The sequence below is a fragment of the Pleuronectes platessa genome, chromosome 15 (assembly GCF_947347685.1).
Source record: "Pleuronectes platessa chromosome 15, fPlePla1.1, whole genome shotgun sequence".
NCBI classification, from domain to species: Eukaryota; Metazoa; Chordata; class Actinopteri; order Pleuronectiformes; family Pleuronectidae; genus Pleuronectes; species Pleuronectes platessa.
The window spans coordinates 832136-849458 of NC_070640.1; the positions used below are offsets into that span (position 1 = coordinate 832136).

Genomic DNA, 17323 nt, shown 5'->3' on the forward strand with positions numbered 1-17323 from the left:
ACTGACTCCACCTGAGAGACTAGCTCCACCTGAGAGACTGACTCCACCTGAGAGACTAAATCCACCTGAGAGACTAACTCCACCTGAGAGACTAGCTCCACCTGAGAGACTGACTCCACCTGAGAGACCAGCTCCACCTAAGAGACCAACTCCACCTGAGAGACTAAATCCACCTGAGAGACTAACTCCACCTGAGAGACTAGCTCCACCTGAGAGACTAGTTCCACCTGAGAGACTAACTCCACCTGAGAGACTAGCTCCACCTGAGAGACTAGCTCCACCTGAGAGACTGACTCCACCTGATAGACTAACTCTACCTGAGAGACTAACTCCACCTGAGAGACTAGCTCCACCTGAGAGACTGACTCCACCTGAGAGACTCTAACTCCACCTGAGAGACTAACTCAACCTGAGAGACTAGCTCCACCTGAGAGACTGACTCCACCTGAGAGACTCTAACTCCACCTGAGAGACTAACACCACCTGAGAGACTCTAACTCCACATGAGAGACTCTAACACCACCTGAGAGACTAACACCACCTGAGAGACTCTAACACCACCTGAGAGACTCTAGCACCACCTGAGAGACTAACACCACATGAGAGACTCTAACACCACCTGAGAGACTCTAACACCACCTGAGAGACTAACACCACCTGAGAGACTCTAGCACCACCTGAGAGACTAACACCACATGAGAGACTCTAACACCACCTGAGAGACTCTAGCACCACCTGAGAGACTAACACCACCTGAGAGACTCTAGCACCACCTCTAACAGTGCAGCTAAAGTTAACATGGATGAAAAAAGATGGAAAATCATAAACAAGTAAATAGTGTCTTAGTTCATTCACACTGAGTCACACACACACATACATTCAAATCTGTGTATTTGAATGTGTGTGTGATTATATGTATGTGTGTGTGTATATGTATGTGTATGTGTGTGTGTGTGTGTGGTGCAGGATAAGATCTCTGCTTTGTTTGGAGAGCATTTCCCTCTGCAGATCATTTCCATAAACACAGATACTGACAGAAGACCAACCTTCCTCCTGTCCCTGTCTCTGTCCCTGTCTCTGTCCCTGTATCTGTCTCTGTCTCTGTCCCTGTCTCTGTCCCTGTCTCTGTCTCTGTCTCTGCAGTGAGACGATGGGACGTCACGTGTTTCTGAACAAACTGTGTTAACTAAACCAAACTGAAGCGTCTGGAGCCGCTGGAGCAGCAAGAACCAACCAATCAGACGCTCCCAAGGTAAACTCAGCTCATTCTCTCTTCTGATAACAAAACAAAGTTTGTTAGATTCAATTCAAACCTGTGATAGTGTGTGTGTGTGTTTGTGTGTGTGTGTGTGCGTGCTGCAGGTCACTGAAGGTCAGAGGTCATCATGCAGACTATAAAGTGTGTGGTTGTGGGTGATGGTGCTGTGGGGAAGACCTGCCTCCTCATCTCTTACACCACTGGAGCATTTCCAAAAGAGTACATCCCAACTGTGTTTGACAACTACAGCAGCCAGGTGTGTGTGTGTGTGTGTGTGTGTGTGTGTGTCTGCTGATCGTCAGTCACTGATTGTCATGTGTGTGTGTTTGGTGTATTCAGGTGACGTTGGACGGCAGGATCATCAGCCTGAACCTGTGGGACACGGCCGGTCAGGAGGAGTACGACCGGCTGAGGACACTGTCTTACCCACAGACCAACGTCTTCATCGTCTGCTTCTCCATCTCCAGCCCGGCGTCCTACGAGAACATCAAGCACAAGTGGCACCCAGAGGTCAGAGGTCAAAACATCATGTGAAGTCCCACGTGTTTATGCTAAGCGATTAGTTGCTTTTCTAGATGTTAAACTGTTTTTTCCGTCTTCACTGAGCTCCATCGTTAATCTCCATCATCAGGTGTCTCACCATTGTCCCGGCGTGCCCATCCTCCTGGTTGGTACAAAGAGCGACCTCCGAAACGACGCAGACACTCAGAAGAAGCTGAAGGAGCAGAACCAGTCGCCCATCACCAGCCAGCAGGGCACCACCCTCGCCCGCCAGATCCAAGCCATCCGCTACATGGAGTGTTCGGCCCTCAACCAGGAAGGTATAAAGGACGTGTTCGCCGAGGCTGTGAGGTCCTTCCTCAACCCGCAGCCCACCGTCATCAAGAGGGCCTGCGTCCTGCTGTAGGGCCTCCACCCGACCCCACCCGACCCCACCCGACCCCGAGGGACGACGGGAGACAACGAGTTAGATACGATTTTGAGACTGAGATGTCTTATGTTTGTAAAAGTACCTGAATTTAATTGAGAAGACAAAGTGAAAGTGTTTGAAATGTGAGCAGCTTCGCAGGATGTTGTGTTCAGGAGCCGAAAGAAACGGGAACAGAAACCAGCCACGTGTCTAGAACAGTACCGGGCTCCAGGTGTGTTTAGCTGAGTACAAGTACGAACAGATATTTGGGGGTTTGTGTTTTTCATCTTCATCTTCACTGATAACAAATTAAACAGTTAAAAACAGGTCTAATCTTTGTCTTCCATCATGTTGTCCAGATGTGTTATGAGGACTGTGGGATGTGAGCCCAGCCTGAACAGCTGTTTAGAGGTTTTGGAGCTTCATGTGAAGTTCGATGTAAAGATGTAGTTAGAACCTTTACTAAAGTAGCACTTGAAGTACTCCCCCTGCTGGTGCACCGGCCGGGTCACCACCTCCACCAGGTCTCTGCTCCTGTTCAGACAAACAACTTCCTGAAACCAGGAAGTAGCTTTTATGTTGTCAGACGATTCAATAATTCAAACACTCCTGAAAATGTCAAATTATCATTGTACAGAAAATCGACTGAACATGTGCTGATGGAAGCAGAGCTGAAGCGTTTGGACGAGGACGAGCATCATCAGGTGGACGTCCCCTTGGTTTGTGTAGTTGTTCCCTTCAGGTCAGGAGATCAGCTTCCTCTTCCTGTCCCTCGTCTGCGGCAGAGTGTGATGCACGACAGTCGCCTGATAAACAAACATGGACTGAGCCGCAGTAACAAAGCCAACTTCCTGTTTGCTGACGTTTTCAGAAACAATGGATGTCAAGAAGTTAACATACGTTTTAAGATTTCTTCAAACTTTTAATTCCACCTCTGAACAGTCTCATCTTTTTGTTTGACGTTACCAAACTGCTAGCTTGCTCACTTGTTAGTCTATGTTGCTGATGACAGAAACCATCTTTGAGAAAATAAATGATTTAAGGTCCACATACACATTCTTGTACTTCTGTCACTGGCATGATGCTTGTCCGGCCCCTCACATTAACCATCTAAACTAAATACCAAGTCTTCAGCCTCGGAGAGAAAGTGACGATCGGCCAAAATGTCCACACTTTCCAAAAAGGTCGCGACTGTGTAGGGTCGATGTTTAAAATGGTCCTCACAAATATACATATCATACAATATAAAAATACACCTGCACAGAGGACACTTGGTTGACTTGCTGTGCTGCTGAACAGGAGAGAGCCACTGAGTCATCATATAAGAGGATTCACGTGGAGTGTTGTCTCGTCTCAGAACCTGCGTTGAACAGATGACAGAACTAACTGGACATGTGAACTCTGCAGAGCATCAAGTCCGTCGCTCCTGTCTTCACAGCAGCTGCTGGAATCAGGTCCACGTCCGAACTGACTCAAGGCTCAGTATCGTTTGTCCTCAGGGGGCGTGGCCACTATCACCTCCTTGCTCCCGAAGTCCCAGAAGGCCGTCATGTGGAAGGCCATGTTGGAGAAGACCACCAGGTATTCAAACAGGGCGAACAGGGTGTAGACTGGAGAGAGAGAGAGAGAGAGAGAGAGAGAGAGAGAGAGAGAGAGAGAGAGAGAGAGAGAGAGAGAGACAAATGTATCGTCTCATCAATTGAAACTGAAAACCTGAAGAATGAAAATCTGACCAGTCTGACAGTTGCTGAACAAAATAAACCAACAGATAATCTGCAGGTGATGGATTCTTTAACTTTTAGCTTCTTAAAAAGTCAGAGGCTGCAGAATCACTGTCATCTTTCAAATCATCACTATCAACAGCGCCCCCTGCAGACACACGTGGGGATAACATGTGTTGGGCTCGCCTCTGAGAGATGAAGTGGTTTTCATGTGTCGAGAGGAACTCTGACTGTAGTGAACTGGATCATGATCTGACCTTTGACCCCTGCTGAGTTTAGAGACGTACCTCCGCTCTCACAGAACTTGTTGTGGCGTCTGAAGAAGTACGCTGCAGCCAGACAACAGCCCACGTTAAACAGGAAGAGACGCACCTTCCATTTGTATGATGTCACTTCCTGAGAAAGACACAGCATGACAGAGACAAAGAGAGAATTGAACATGAGCAACACAATTCCTCAATCATATCTTTATTACTTATTATTACTATTGTTGTTCAGATTCTGATGGTTTAAGAGTTAACTAGTGTGTGTGTGTGTGTGTGTGTCTGAAACATATATATATATATATATATATAATATATATATATTATACTTGAATGTCTTCAAGAGACTGGGGTTAGGCAAGACACTGAGACCTGAACTTCCTCCAGCAGAGCAATAAAACCCTTCTGTGGATATGAAGCTCTCACTGGCCTGCAGCGCCCCCCACAGATGAGGAGTCGTCACTGCTTGAAAAAGTCCTGATGGTTGATGTAGTTCTATGTCCACAGAATGTTTAGCATATCTATAAATGAAGTATATCAATACAAATACGTCACGCTATTCATTACTGACATAACTAATTTTATTATCCTAAAATGAATTAACATTAAGATAAAACCACCTTCAAAACTATCAAATACACGTTGTGTCTGAAATCAAATGTCAGTGTGGAGGATGATTGTGGAGAATCCCCCTGTTCTCTAAGGTCAGCCATGAGAGCTGTGGAAATGGTCTCGAGCATATTAATATTAAAGCCACGCAAATGTAAAAATAAACCTTCACATTGATTTGACTGGTAATAACTCTTACATCAGACAGTGAGAAGGTCATTTACCTCTGGGTTCACACAGTATCTCCTGATCACCTGCCACAGCCAGCACGTGATGAGCATGTGCAGCAGCGAGCTGCCTACAAACACGATGAATCCGTTTTTATGAAGACCTGCAGAGAAACGAGTTCTGATGAGTCTGTGATAAAGATCCTCGCAGTGGAAACGAGGCATCAACCTCACGTTAGATCTCTCTCCTGTGACCTTTAACTCCTGACTGGAGGAGCTGGTCAGCTGACCGGGTGCTACTCACTGTACGTTTCTGTGGACGACACGTATGTGAGCAGCAGCAGGCCCGTGTTCTCGGTGAGGCTGCAGAGGAGAACCAGTCCGCTGAGCAGCAGCTCCAGCAGCCTCTTGGCAAAGCGGCTGCGGTAGAAGTTAAAGTAGGCGACGGCCACCAGGTAGCGTGGTGCAGAGTGAAGCCCGATGCAGCAGCGCCAGATGTAGCGCTCCGGCATGCGGCTGATGGCGGCGCTGATGGACGGGAGGTAGTTCGACACCTGGTGGTGAAAAGAAGACGTTTCACTTCAATTCAGAAAGAATTTCATTTTATTCTTAAAAATATACAACATGAAAAACAAATGAAGAACATTAGTGAACACTTTGTTCTTAAAGCTGCTCACACTACTATATAATGTTTGTTAAATATTACTACTCTGATGATAAACATCAAAACAGGAGAACTTGATTCGGCGTCTCCATCTCGTCAGTAGGGTCATTATGGATCTTCTGTCAACTGGAGAGGGAGAAGAGCTGAAGCTGGAGCGCAGGAAAACGAGCGAGCAACAACAAATCAGAGTGCAAACACAGAGTGAGCAGAAGCAGAGCTCATTAGAGTGCAAACGGACTAATTGAGTGTTAGGTCTCAGGAGTTTGACTCTGGTTGAGGGTGAAGAACAGAGGACGTCTCACCTTGTTAAAGACTATGAGACAAACTGGGACTATACAAATCAAATGTGATTGATGGTTGATAAACCCCGCCTCCTCCATGTTAGCAGAGGGGACTCGGACCAAACCCAAATAATCTAAGTAGACATGAATAAATGTAACTCAAAGATGGTTTCTATCATTTCAGGTGGTTCTTATCACACAGATTTGTGTTGAGACAAAAAGGACGAGACATCATGATTGACAGCTGAGACGGACACGGCTCACATGACGTCATCACCGAGGTTGGACATACTTTGGTTTCATCTCTGGAGGAAGTAGACTCTTCCTCTGTACAGTGTGTGGACAGGACTTACTTGACAGTGTGTGTACGTGGCGTCCTCATAGTGGTACAGTAGAGAGATGAAGAGGCAGGCGATGAGGCCGGTCAGCGGGAGCAGCACCGTGGCCACAGCGAAGCTGGTGAAGGGCAGTCGGATCAGGGGCCGGTCCCGGTCCAGGCCCCCGTAAGGCCCCTGGAGCATCCTGTCAGGGGACCACGGGAAACTCAATGTCCCAGCATGCAACACAACGTCCTCACTGTTGCATCTGCACAAGTACAGATAACGATTATTACATTATTCACAATATCAGTACTGGATCAATCATTTCAGTAAACAGCTCCACCACGTGTACTGGTCACCATGGTGATAACTCTGATTAGGTCAGGTTACCATGGTGATAACTCAGATTAGGTAATCACGTGGTTTAGTTGAATTTATAAACCCAGAACGTGTTACGTGTTTAAGCCACGGGGTCTTTAACTGGGTGGATTATCTGCATTAGACCAGTTCAGACTGGTCAACTGTGAACCAGCGAGTTTCCCTGTGTCATTAGTTTGAACTGTTATCACTAATCAGTCTACGATGCTAACAGCTAGCTCCGAGGCTAACAGCTAGCAGCTAGCTCCGAGGCTAACAGTCGGCTTGTAGCGGGCTCACCTTCACTGCTGCCCGGGTCGACTCCACCAGGCGCCCCGCCTCGACGCCATTCAGCCCCCGTGAGCTCGAGCTCTTCCTGTCAGCGTCACCATATAGCTAGCTACCGTCAGCCGGGTGTACTTCCGCTGCTCTCCAGCGGTCACGGACACTTTAGATGAGTTCCTCCGCTTCTCTCACCTGCTCCACCCGGACCCACACACTTTGTTTCTCGTTACTTTAACGTTACCGGATAAAACTACCGGACTTTGCTCCGTGTCACCGGCATCAGGCTAACAACTTCCGGACACAACAATCTTCAGAATAAAAGTCCCTCTAATGACAATAAGCTTCCTTCACCAAAACTAGTTCTATAACTAATAAATATCTCCTTCTTTCTCTAAAGAGGTTTATAAATGAACAGTAGTGATGTGTCCTTCCGTGACGAGGCTTCGAAGCGTGTGTCGGGTAATGCAAGAGGATCTGTGTGAAGCCAGCACTGTGGAAAAGTTATTTTTAAATAAAAATGAATAAAATGTTGTTCCTATTTGACGTGTAACATGTTGTCCCTAGTAACACAAGCACACTCACATCACAGCCCTCTTCCACTTTCCATTTTGACCCCTCCATTGTATCATAAAGACAAACACCATATTAATAAGTTCATAATTTATGTATTGGCATCACAAACATCATTCATTCATTTATTCAATTCAAAGCCACGGTGTCATTGTAATCACTGTGCCTGCTTTACATTTATTGTCCACTTGATGGCGCAGTGGAGCGAATGAAGCACCATGCAGCTTCGGCCCACGAGTGAACCAGTTGGATGGAAAGAGTCATGAAGCTTCATCTCGCCATCACTAATGAAAAATTTATATATGTATAGATATTGATGTTTATAACAACCCATATATATATAATACAATTTAATACAAAATCACTGATGAACAGCGCCCCCTGCAGCCACACATGGTGAACTGGTCACTGTGTCTGATGAAGTGAATCAATGTGTTGACCGTGTCGTGGTTATTACCCATGATCCTCTGCTTCCTGAACCTGAAGAGCTGCAGCTGTAACTAATCCACCAAACTGTTCAGAATTGTTCATGTTTCACAGTTTCCTGCTGAATACTGGAGATAAACTCTGGTTGTTAATAACTTCAGAGTGTTTGAACTGATCTGAGTTCAGCTTCACTCTTCAGCTGCAGCTGGTTGTGTCTGTGACTCTCAGTCAGTTGTTCTCTCAGGAGATGGAACCCACTCAGCAGAGTCACAGAGAACAGACGCTCAGGGAGAGAAGGAGGAAACTTCCTCATGTTCACACTCACACATCAGACTCACTTCATCCAGCTGCTGCTTTCAGGTGGAAAAGTTTAAATAAAGTTGATTTCACATTTTACAATTTACCAATTAAATCGTCTGATTCTTAGTTTCCAAAGAAAAAACTGGAGAATGAATATTTGATGTGAATAATGAGTCGTCTGTGAGGCAACGACATCTCCACACAGTCAGTCCCTGTGTGTGTGTGTGTGTGTGTGTGTGTGTGTGTGTGTGTGTGTGTGTGTGTTACAGACAGATAAAGTCCTTCTGTCCTCAGTATCTCCTTCCTTTAGTAGAACAGCAGAAATCTGTGATCGTGTGATTGGGGATTTCAGTGTTTTTCTGGATGATGTCACACTGGGTCGATGTGTCGTCCCCTTTCACAAGTTTTAAATACGTCTCAGGCCCCTCCCCTTTCTTCATGTCACACACACGTTTGTACTTCTATTTCAGTGAGTACAATCATCGGCATAGTCCATAACCTAGCCCCTTACCGAAGCCTAACTCTGACCTAAACCGGATTCTAACCCTGAAACGAAGTCTTATCCGTCAAACAGTCCATTGAAAAAGTGAGGACCGTCCAAAATGTCCTCACAACGATGGTATTGAACCTGATAGCTACAGAAACACACACACACAGAAACAGTGTCTCTCTCCCCTCCCTCAATGACCCCCCACACAGCTCCATCACAGAGTCACACTGTGTTGTTGTCTAACTAGACAAAGCCCACACAAACACACACACACACTCACACAGCATGGCCGCCGTCTCGTCTCTCCGCTGTCCATCGTCTCAGACCTTCATCATCTTCCTCTTCGTCCTTTCAGGTGAGACACAGAGCGCTGATATCATAACTCATAACACACAGTCTGATGACATCACAACAGTGTGAACGGTAGAAACTCTCGAGCTTCATCTTCTCCACATGTTCAACCCTGATTAACATACTACAACAAACAAACACACAAATAGGAAGAGTTTTCTCTCTTTGTGGTTGTTTTGTGTCTTTTCTGTGTTAGTGTAAGATGTGACATCATCTGCCCGTGGTGAGGGTTAAGAACAGAGGACGTCTCACCTTGTGAAAGCCTTTGAGACAAATGTGAATTGTGATTATGGGCTATACAAATCAAATTCGATTGATTGCTTATATTTTGTATTGTTGTGTACATGTCTGACGTATGTTCCTGTGTGTGTCTGTGTTGTTATGTACAAGTGTCATGTATGTTCCTGTGTGGGTCTGTGTTGTTGTCTACATGTGTGACCTGTGTGTGTGTCTGTGTTGCTGTGTACATGTGTGACCTGTGTGTGTGTGTGGGTCTGTGTTGTTGTGTACATGTGTGACCTGTTTGTGTTGTTGTGTATGTGTGACTTGTGTTCCTGTGTGGGTCTGTGTTGTTGTGTACATGTGTGACCTGTGTGTGTGTCTGTGTTGCTGTGTACATGTGTGACCTGTGTGTGTGTGTGGGTCTGTGTTGTTGTGTACATGTGTGACCTGTTTGTGTGTTTGTGTTGTTGTGTATATGTGTGACTTGTGTTCCTGTGTGGGTCTGTGTTGTTGTGTACATGTGTGACCTGTGTGTGTGTCTGTGTTGTTGTGTACATGTGTGACCTGTGTGTGTGTCTGTGTTGTTGTCTACATGTGTGACCTGTGTGTGTTTCTTTGTTGTTGTGTATATGTGTGACTTGTGTTCCTGTGTGGGTCTGTGTTGTTGTGTACATGTGTGACCTGTGTGTCTGCTGCAGGCGGACATGTGTCCTGTTTCCAGGTGCCCGAGGGGGGCGTGGCCTCCCTGTCCTGTCAGTACTCGGTGAAGCGATGGGGTCTGAGCCGGGTCTGCTGGGGTCGCGGCTGCGGAACCTTCTGGTGCAGAGACGTCCTGGTGCAGACGGACGAGAGGGGCGTGGTCTCTCAGGTCAGGGGACATCATGTCATGTGATGTCTGTCTCCTTTCTACTTCTTTGTTTCTGTCTCTACGACGTCACGTCTTCACCAGAAAACAAAACAAAACAACCCGTCTGTTCTGAACCTGCAGGTGGAGGACCGCTACCGGCTGATGGGGGACATCCTGGACGGACAGATGGACCTGGACATCGAGAACGTGCAGCGGACCGACAGCGGGCCGTACTGCTGCAGGGTGGACATCCATGGGATCTTCAACGACAAGAAGGTGATCATGAACCTGAGAGTAGTGGAAGGTGAGCGCCATGACACACGTCTTCAAGTCTGTCCCCATCGAGGTCTCCACAGTAACATGTGGACATCGTCCTCTAGTTGTCTTTGATCCAACGAGACCTTACTGTTCATCTGGTCTCATCCTCAGCTCCGGTTCCAACATCTCCTGCAACCACCACAGGGACAGACCCGGTCTCCACAGGTCAGAATCAGGGTCCATCAGGTCACAGACATCTTGAGCTGATCCACCTGTAGCTCCCAGCATGCATTGCTTTAACATTCTATGATGGAGGTTGTTTAGTCCACGATGGAGACACAGTAGTTCTGTGCAGCTCAGTCCTGGAGAGTGGATCAAACATGAAAGGGTCATAAGGTCATGAATAGAAGAAGAGTTGTTTCTATGTTTGTTTTGTGTTGGTTCTCAGGTCTAAACTCTGTTCTGACTCTTCATAGTGAACTGGAGAACTCTGCTCTCGACTCAGCTGGAGCTTCTGAGGAGGAACTCCACCCGGCTGCGCTCCGGCCCTGTGAGTACCCCCCCCACCTCCACCCGTCTGTGACCCACCTGCAGGGGGCACTACTGGTGACTAATCTCCCCCCCTCTCTCTCTGTGCCAAGTGGAGGACTCTCTACCCTGTCTCTCTCTCCCTCTCTCTCTCTTCACATTAATGTGACCGTGCTCTCTCCCCCCCCCTCTCTCTCTCTGTACCAGGTGGAGGACTCTCTACCCTCTCTCTCTCTCTCTCTGTCTCTCTCTCTCTCTTTCTCTTCACATTAATGTGACCGTGCTCTCCCCCCCCTCTCTCTCTCTGTACCAGGTGGAGGACTCTCTACCCTCTCTCTCTCTTCACATTAATGTGACCGTGCTCTCCCCCCCCCTCTCTCTCTCTGTACCAGGTGGAGGACTCTCTACCCTCTCTCTCTCTTCACATTAATGTGACCGTGCTCTCCCCCCCCCCTCTCTCTCTGTACCAGGTGGAGGACTCTCTACCCTCTCTCTCTCTTCACATTAATGTGACCGTGCTCTCTCTCTCCCTCTCTCTCTCTGTACCAGGTGGAGGACTCTCTACCCTCTCTCTCTCTTCACATTAATGTGACCGTGCTCTCTCTCTCCCTCACCGTGCTGTTGACCTTGGCCTCAGTCTTCCTCTTCCTGGCCTTCAGACGTACGTTCAGTTCAAACTCATCCACGACTCATATGTTGCTTCTCAATATGGTTCTCATGTGATTCCTGTGGATCAACTCTTCTTCTGCAGGTGGAGTTTACAGCAGTGCCTTATCGAGCGGCTGGTGAGTTCACAACACAAAGACATGTTCGGATATTGACATTTTATTTTAAGTTGAACGTTCTTTATGAAAACTTAAAATCTACAAGTTGATCTATAACGACAATAATTGTTAAACTGGTGAGTATAATCAAACAGTAGTCTAATTTGTCACTTTTCAAAAACTGCTTGCCTGTTTATGTCGTCTTTGTTGTACAGTCTACTACTTTACCACCACCTGCTGGACAGGAGTGGAACTGCTTGTAGCACTCACCTAAGGAGCCTTTGAGTTGAAAAGTTCCTGGACTAAAGGTTCTGGAACCTTCTTGGTGGTTCGATCCTCCTCGGTCATGTGATCTCATCTGTTTGTCCTCCAGTTTCTCCTCTGAAGAACCTCCTCACATCATTTATGAGATCCGCATGAGACGTCCGGTCCAGGAGAACATCTACACTCTGGACTAGAGACCCTCCAAACACAGGGGACCACCGACCACCGACCACAGACCACAGACCGTCTACCACCGACCACAGTGGAGAACGTGGGCGTCTGTGTCATTGCTGATAAATGTCTCTGATTTAGAGACAAACTCAATAGTAGTTGGACACTAAGTGTAACAATAGCAACAGTAAAGAGTCTTAAAGTCAAATGTAATGGATTTGTATTTATACAGCGCTTTTCTAGTCTTCTAGTGTCCTGGGTTCAGCATCTTGCCCAAGGACACTTCGGCATGCAGATGGTTCAGACTGGGGATCGAACCGCCGACCTTCATGTTGGAGAACGACCACTCTACCCCTCAGCCACAGCCGCCCAGGTTGTGGGAATGTAGAAGTAAACAGTTTTTTAAAGCTGTGGGATTTGCTGAACTGTTGCTGTTTGATTAGTTTCTGTGTTGAGAAGCTTCTTGTTGCTGTTGATTTGTTTGTTTCCTGTAAAAATAAACTGAATAAATATCAAAGCTGTGTGTGTGTGTGTTTGTGTTTGTGTGAACAAAATAACTCATCAACGCACTGCAGGAGTCCCACAATCCGAAGCTTTTATTGGTCAGAAAAACATTCCCCATCACATGATGTCATGAAGAACTCAGAAAATGAGGTCATGCATAGTTCAACAATCTGTGGACCTGTAGGACGAAAGACGTGAACTGAAATTCACATTGAAAATCGTTTCTAATGAGAGAATGACAACAATTCATTGTTTACTAGAACATTAAAAGATCTGACGTGCCGACGGACACTGTTCTTCCCTTGTCAATTGAAAACTGTTGCAAAAGTCTAGTTGAAATGAGAAGGTGGACATGACACTGTCACGTCTGTGTGTTAAGTTGTTTCACTCATAACTACACTAAGGACTCATATTAATGAGGTCATACAGTAAACATTGATTTTTGTGATGGAAGTTTTCACTGAGGTCTCAAATAAATCATAAATAAAGACCTGAAGAGTTTGTGTCTATTATCTGTGTTGAGTGAAGTCAAAATCTTAATTTTTAAGATAAATAACTAAGGAAACAAGTTAATTTGTATTTTGGTTTAAGATTCAAGATTAAAGTGAAATGATCCAATACATAAACCTAGAAAGTCAAAGATGCATAAAAGCCCGCACAGGAGCCAGGAACCGTTTCCCATTCATTATCTATGGTAGTCCTAACCATATATATATATATATATATAAAGCCTTTATATATATATATCTATGGTCCTAAACCACTATAGATGTAATGCGCCTCCCGGCCACTGGGCATTCTGGCGCTGTAACCGCTTCAGATCCGTTTCTATTGCTTCAAATCCAGTGAGTGAAGAAGAACTACAGCCGATAGCAGTACTCCTCTACACGTGAGAGTTGTGTTTAACAGAGGAGAGAGAGAGAGAGAGAGAGTTTGATGAAGGATCAGATAAATGATGGGCACATAAGTACGTCACGTCTCTTCTTCTGTGCTGTTAATTAGCGTCAGCTTCACTTAACGACACCTCAAGGAAACTTAGATAAGTACCTGATGACATACAAAGTAAATAGAGTATACTAAGGAATGTTGCAATCTGATTGGCTGACAGGCTGGGACACTCACCACTACAGCCCCGAGGAGCGATGGTTCAATAAAGAAAGTTATGATCTATTGAGTTGACAGTCAACATGATCACTGAAGTTCATATCCATACGATCAGTTTTGATTAAGCTTCAGAATCTTCACGTGTCAGGATGACAATACTTCACTAAGTCTTCAACTTCACGGACTCGAACCCGGGACCTTCAGCATGTCCAGTGGAGGAACGGACCGTCTCCTTCGTCTACACAGTGTTTTACATAACCTGTCATATTTCAGTTGTGTAGTGCTCGAAATTGTGTAGTGTTGTCAAACACACAATAAAAAATCTAATCTATTACTCACTGAACTTTTCCTGTAGACCAAGTCTCTGTGTGTGTGTGTGTGTGTGTGTGTGTGTGTGAACACTGCAGGACAACTGACTAAACACTAAATATGGTGTTTCCTGTCGGAGCAGTGGACTTCCTGATGCCCCTATAAGGAGCTTCCTGTTGGCCGGCCTCCTCTTAACTGGCGGGACGCCCAGACACAGTGTGTGTGTGTGTGTCTGTGTGTGTGTACTGTGACATAATAAGTCAACGGACAGGAATGGCAGGCCAGACTGGAGTGTGTGTGTATGTGTGTGTTTCTCCTTCTATCTGTGTCACACCCTGCAGAGGGAAGACATTTGGTTTGGTCCACATCTGGCTTTAGGTTCATGTGAGATAGACGTGTGTGTGTGTGTGTGTGTGAGTTTTGGGGATGTTCAGGGAGCCTACATTTTCAAACATTCACATTGTTGGTATTTTTCATCCTCATAATGTAAAGATAAACATGATTTAAATGAAGGTGTGGGTTCATTAAAACTCTAATCTGCAGATTGCACTTTAAAACTGACTTTTTGAACTTTTAAACTTTATTTTATCTTCATTATTTGTATCTTCATCAAATGTTGTGACGTCAAATATTAAAATCAGTTTCATGTTTAGATTTCATAGTTACCCGACTTAATTCAAACATCATCTGACTGTGATGAGACCGACAGTTTGATGAAAACCATGTGAAACTCACACAGAGGCTCTAACACGAGCAGCAGCTGGATTTAGACGTTTTATTCTTGTCTCTGAAGTAGAAACGTGTTCAGTATATAACACTGACCTACTCAGTAGGTAAAGACTTGTGAATGAACACAACATGTAAACTTCATTTACAAACACAATCACAGAGCATCAGGTCTCTACATTCTGCACTTTGGTCCAGAGCTTTTTGTGCTGAAGATTAAAGTTCGGTTCAGATTTTCTGACGAACTCTGAAACACGCGTCGGCTGCTCTGCTGCACACGGCTATCGACCTTTGACCTCGTCAACACTGGACAAACACAAAAATAAAGTTTTTATGTGAAATGTGCTGATCAGGTTAAAGTTTCAGTCTGAGGTCAAAGGTCAAGGCGGACTTCGGGTTTCTCAGCAGAGGTTGGAGCTGTTTGGGGAGGGGAGCTCCGACCGAGGACTCGCTGTCGGCGAGGAGCAGGAGGAGGCGTACAGGTGGGGGGAGGAGGGGGAGGTGAAGCAGGGGGAGGCTGCCTGCATGCAGAGGGATGAGGGGAAGAGCGAGTTGGAGAGGGAGGGGGAGCTGTGAGCGGAGGAGGTGTAGGGGGAGCAGGGCAAGGAGGTGTGAGTGTAGGAGTAGGCGGGTGGTGTTGTGACGGGGTGGGGGGCAGAAGGGGCGGAGCTCCTGTCACTCTTGCGCTCTAGCTGTCTCTGGTGGATCTTGGAGTGGCGCTTGCGCTCGTCACTGCGGGCGAACTTGCGTCCACACTCGCTGCAGGCGAACGGCTTCTCCCCGGTGTGCGTGCGGATGTGCGTGGTCAGGTGGTCACTGCGGCTGAAGCTCCTCATGCAGATGCGGCACTGGAACGGCTTCTGGCCCGTGTGCACACGCACGTGACGCGTCAGCTCGTCGGACCGGGAGAAGCGGCGCTCGCAGCCGTCGGCGGGGCAGGCGTACGGGCGCTCGTGAGGCGGAGTCTTGCACTGCCTGCCCACCGGGGACTTCCTGGTTCGACCGGACTTGGTGAGCTGGTAGGCGGAGCCATGAGGTTGGGTCTGGATCTGCGAGGAGAAGGCTTTGATGGTGGACAGCGGCGTGAGCTGAGGGTTCAGGGTCTGCGGCAGCACGGGCTTCTGGTCCCGGTTCAGACCCAGGTCGTCGTCCTGCTGCGACAGGAGGTAGTCCGGGAGCACCGGCACCGCCAGGGAGGCCGGCTCGGGCCTGGAGGCGGGGTAGGCAGGAGGGGGGCCGTGTGGCCGGAAGTTCTGGAGGCTCTGCTGAGAGCCGGCGGGGGGGGGGGAGGAGGTCGGAGCCGACAGGGGAGGTGTACGGCGGCGTGGCGGAGAAGACCGAGGCCACGTCAGCGGAGACACAGCTGAAGCTCTGCTGGGACAGCGAGGATGATGTCACTGATGATGTCACTGACGATGAAGGGGTGGAGAGGCTGCTGGCTGCAGGGGGAGGAGCTGCCATGTTGACCAACCCCGTGAACAGGTTGAGCAGAGGCTCCGCCCAGAGGGCGCTGACCCCGCCGGACGGTTCGAAGGTGAAACGACCGCTGTAGGCCAGAGGGGGGAGGCGGGGGGTGATAGGGGGGAAGTCCGGGAACTCCAACAGAGAATCTGAGAGAAGAAGAACAGGAGGTCAGGAAACAGGAAGTAGACCTGACACACCTGAGGGGGGTGGAGCTAGTGCGCTGACTGTTAGCTTCATCAGTCCTTTGTTTATTATTAATAACAATAATAAATATAAGGATTATCATTCATTATCATTCATTATCACTATTAACAGCAACAACAATTAATTTAATATTATTGATGTTACATTTATAATTATTATTTACAATAATATCCTCCCTCTGTCCCAGCTCCTCTCCTCCCTCTCTCCCCCCTCTGTCCCAGCTCCTCTCCCCCACTCTCCGGGCTCCTCTCCTCCTTCTCCCCCCCCCCCCTCTATCCCAGCTCCTTTCCTCCCTCTCTCCCTCCTCTGTCCCAGCTCCTCTCCCGGCTCCTCTCCTCTCTCTCTCTCCCCCCTCTGTCCCAGCTCCTCTCCCGGCTCCTCTCCTCCCTCTCTCCCCCCTCTGTCCCAGCTCCTCTCCCCCACTCTCCGGGCTCCTCTACTCCCTCTCTCTCTCCTCCCTCCCTCTCTCCCCCCTCTGTCCCAGCTCCTCTCCCCCACTCTCCGGGCTCCTCTCCTCCCTCTCTCTCTCCTCCCTCTCTCTCTCCCCCCTCTGTCCCAGCTCCTCTCCCCCACTCTCCGGGCTCCTCACCTCCGTACTCCCCGGCTCCCTCCGCTGCGGCCGCGGCGTTCTGCAGCAGCATGTGCAGCTCCTCCAGCTTGTGGAAGCCGTCCAGCGGGGACAGCGGCGGCAGGAAGCCGGCCAGCGGCTCAGAGATCTGCATGGTGGAACGCAGCAGCTCCGCTTTGGTCGCTGCCATCTCTGCGGAGGAGGAAGAGCTGGAGGCGGCGTTAGAGGAGCTCAGCGGCCGCTCCTGGAGCTGCAGAGCACCGAGCTGTTCCTGGAGGACCGAGGCGCTCTCCGCTCCTGCGCCGGGCGGAGAGGCGCTGAGTCGGGGCGGACGCTGCTGCGGGCCGTGAGGCTCGGGGGAAGCCAAGGCTGGAGGCTCGACAGCTCCGGGTCCCGCTGGAGAAGTGTTGATGTTTAG

At 48.0% G+C, this 17323-nt stretch overlaps 4 protein-coding genes across 4 annotated transcripts in view; 2 read left to right on the top strand and 2 right to left on the bottom strand.

The window, feature by feature from the left end:
• Positions 1-2494, top strand: part of rhogb (ras homolog family member Gb) — an 8196-nt gene extending 5702 nt beyond the window's left edge. Inside the window, exons 2-5 of the mRNA XM_053441162.1 lie at positions 1144-1252; positions 1363-1514; positions 1598-1768; positions 1890-2494. Of these exons, the coding sequence (XP_053297137.1) occupies positions 1386-1514; positions 1598-1768; positions 1890-2165 (576 nt within the window). The 5' untranslated portion in view covers positions 1144-1252; positions 1363-1385 and the 3' untranslated portion in view covers positions 2166-2494. The remainder of the gene's footprint in view (positions 1-1143; positions 1253-1362; positions 1515-1597; positions 1769-1889) is intronic.
• pgap2 (post-GPI attachment to proteins 2) lies at positions 2254-7147 on the bottom strand. The gene is made up of 6 exons (XM_053441154.1): positions 6851-7147; positions 6227-6458; positions 5233-5482; positions 4986-5092; positions 4177-4285; positions 2254-3778 (listed from the first exon to the last, which is right to left on the bottom strand). Exons 2-6 carry the CDS (start codon positions 6392-6394, stop codon positions 3648-3650), a joined length of 765 nt encoding a protein of 254 aa, XP_053297129.1. The 5' UTR covers positions 6395-6458; positions 6851-7147; the 3' UTR covers positions 2254-3647.
• A 1759-nt stretch (positions 7148-8906) lies between these two features.
• On the top strand, positions 8907-12049 carry timd4 (T cell immunoglobulin and mucin domain containing 4). The gene is made up of 8 exons (XM_053441922.1): positions 8907-8976; positions 9893-10062; positions 10183-10345; positions 10471-10524; positions 10776-10849; positions 11377-11488; positions 11579-11612; positions 11965-12049. Exons 1-8 carry the CDS (start codon positions 8907-8909, stop codon positions 12047-12049), a joined length of 762 nt encoding a protein of 253 aa, XP_053297897.1.
• Positions 12050-14704: 2655 nt separating this feature from the next.
• On the bottom strand, positions 14705-17095 carry LOC128456779 (early growth response protein 1-like). Its single transcript, XM_053441134.1, is given in 3 exon segments — positions 14705-15950; positions 15952-16279; positions 16927-17095. Coding segments are annotated over 3 exon segments (1377 nt in total). The 3' UTR covers positions 14705-15070.
• Positions 17096-17323: the final 228 nt, after the last annotated feature.

Coding starts and splice junctions, on each gene's coding strand:
- pgap2 (XM_053441154.1), bottom strand. CDS start 6,394: ATGCTCCAGGGGCCTTACGGGGGCCTGGACCGGGACCGGCCCCTGATC. Junction 4,286..4,985: donor GATACTGTGTGAACCCAGAG/GTAAATGACCTT, acceptor TGTCTTTCTCAG/GAAGTGACATCATACAAATG. Junction 3,779..4,176: donor CAAGTTCTGTGAGAGCGGAG/GTACGTCTCTAA, acceptor CTCTCTCTCCAG/TCTACACCCTGTTCGCCCTG.
- timd4 (XM_053441922.1), top strand. CDS start 8,907: ATGGCCGCCGTCTCGTCTCTCCGCTGTCCATCGTCTCAGACCTTCATC. Junction 10,063..10,182: donor AGAGGGGCGTGGTCTCTCAG/GTCAGGGGACAT, acceptor CTGAACCTGCAG/GTGGAGGACCGCTACCGGCT. Junction 10,346..10,470: donor GAACCTGAGAGTAGTGGAAG/GTGAGCGCCATG, acceptor TCTCATCCTCAG/CTCCGGTTCCAACATCTCCT.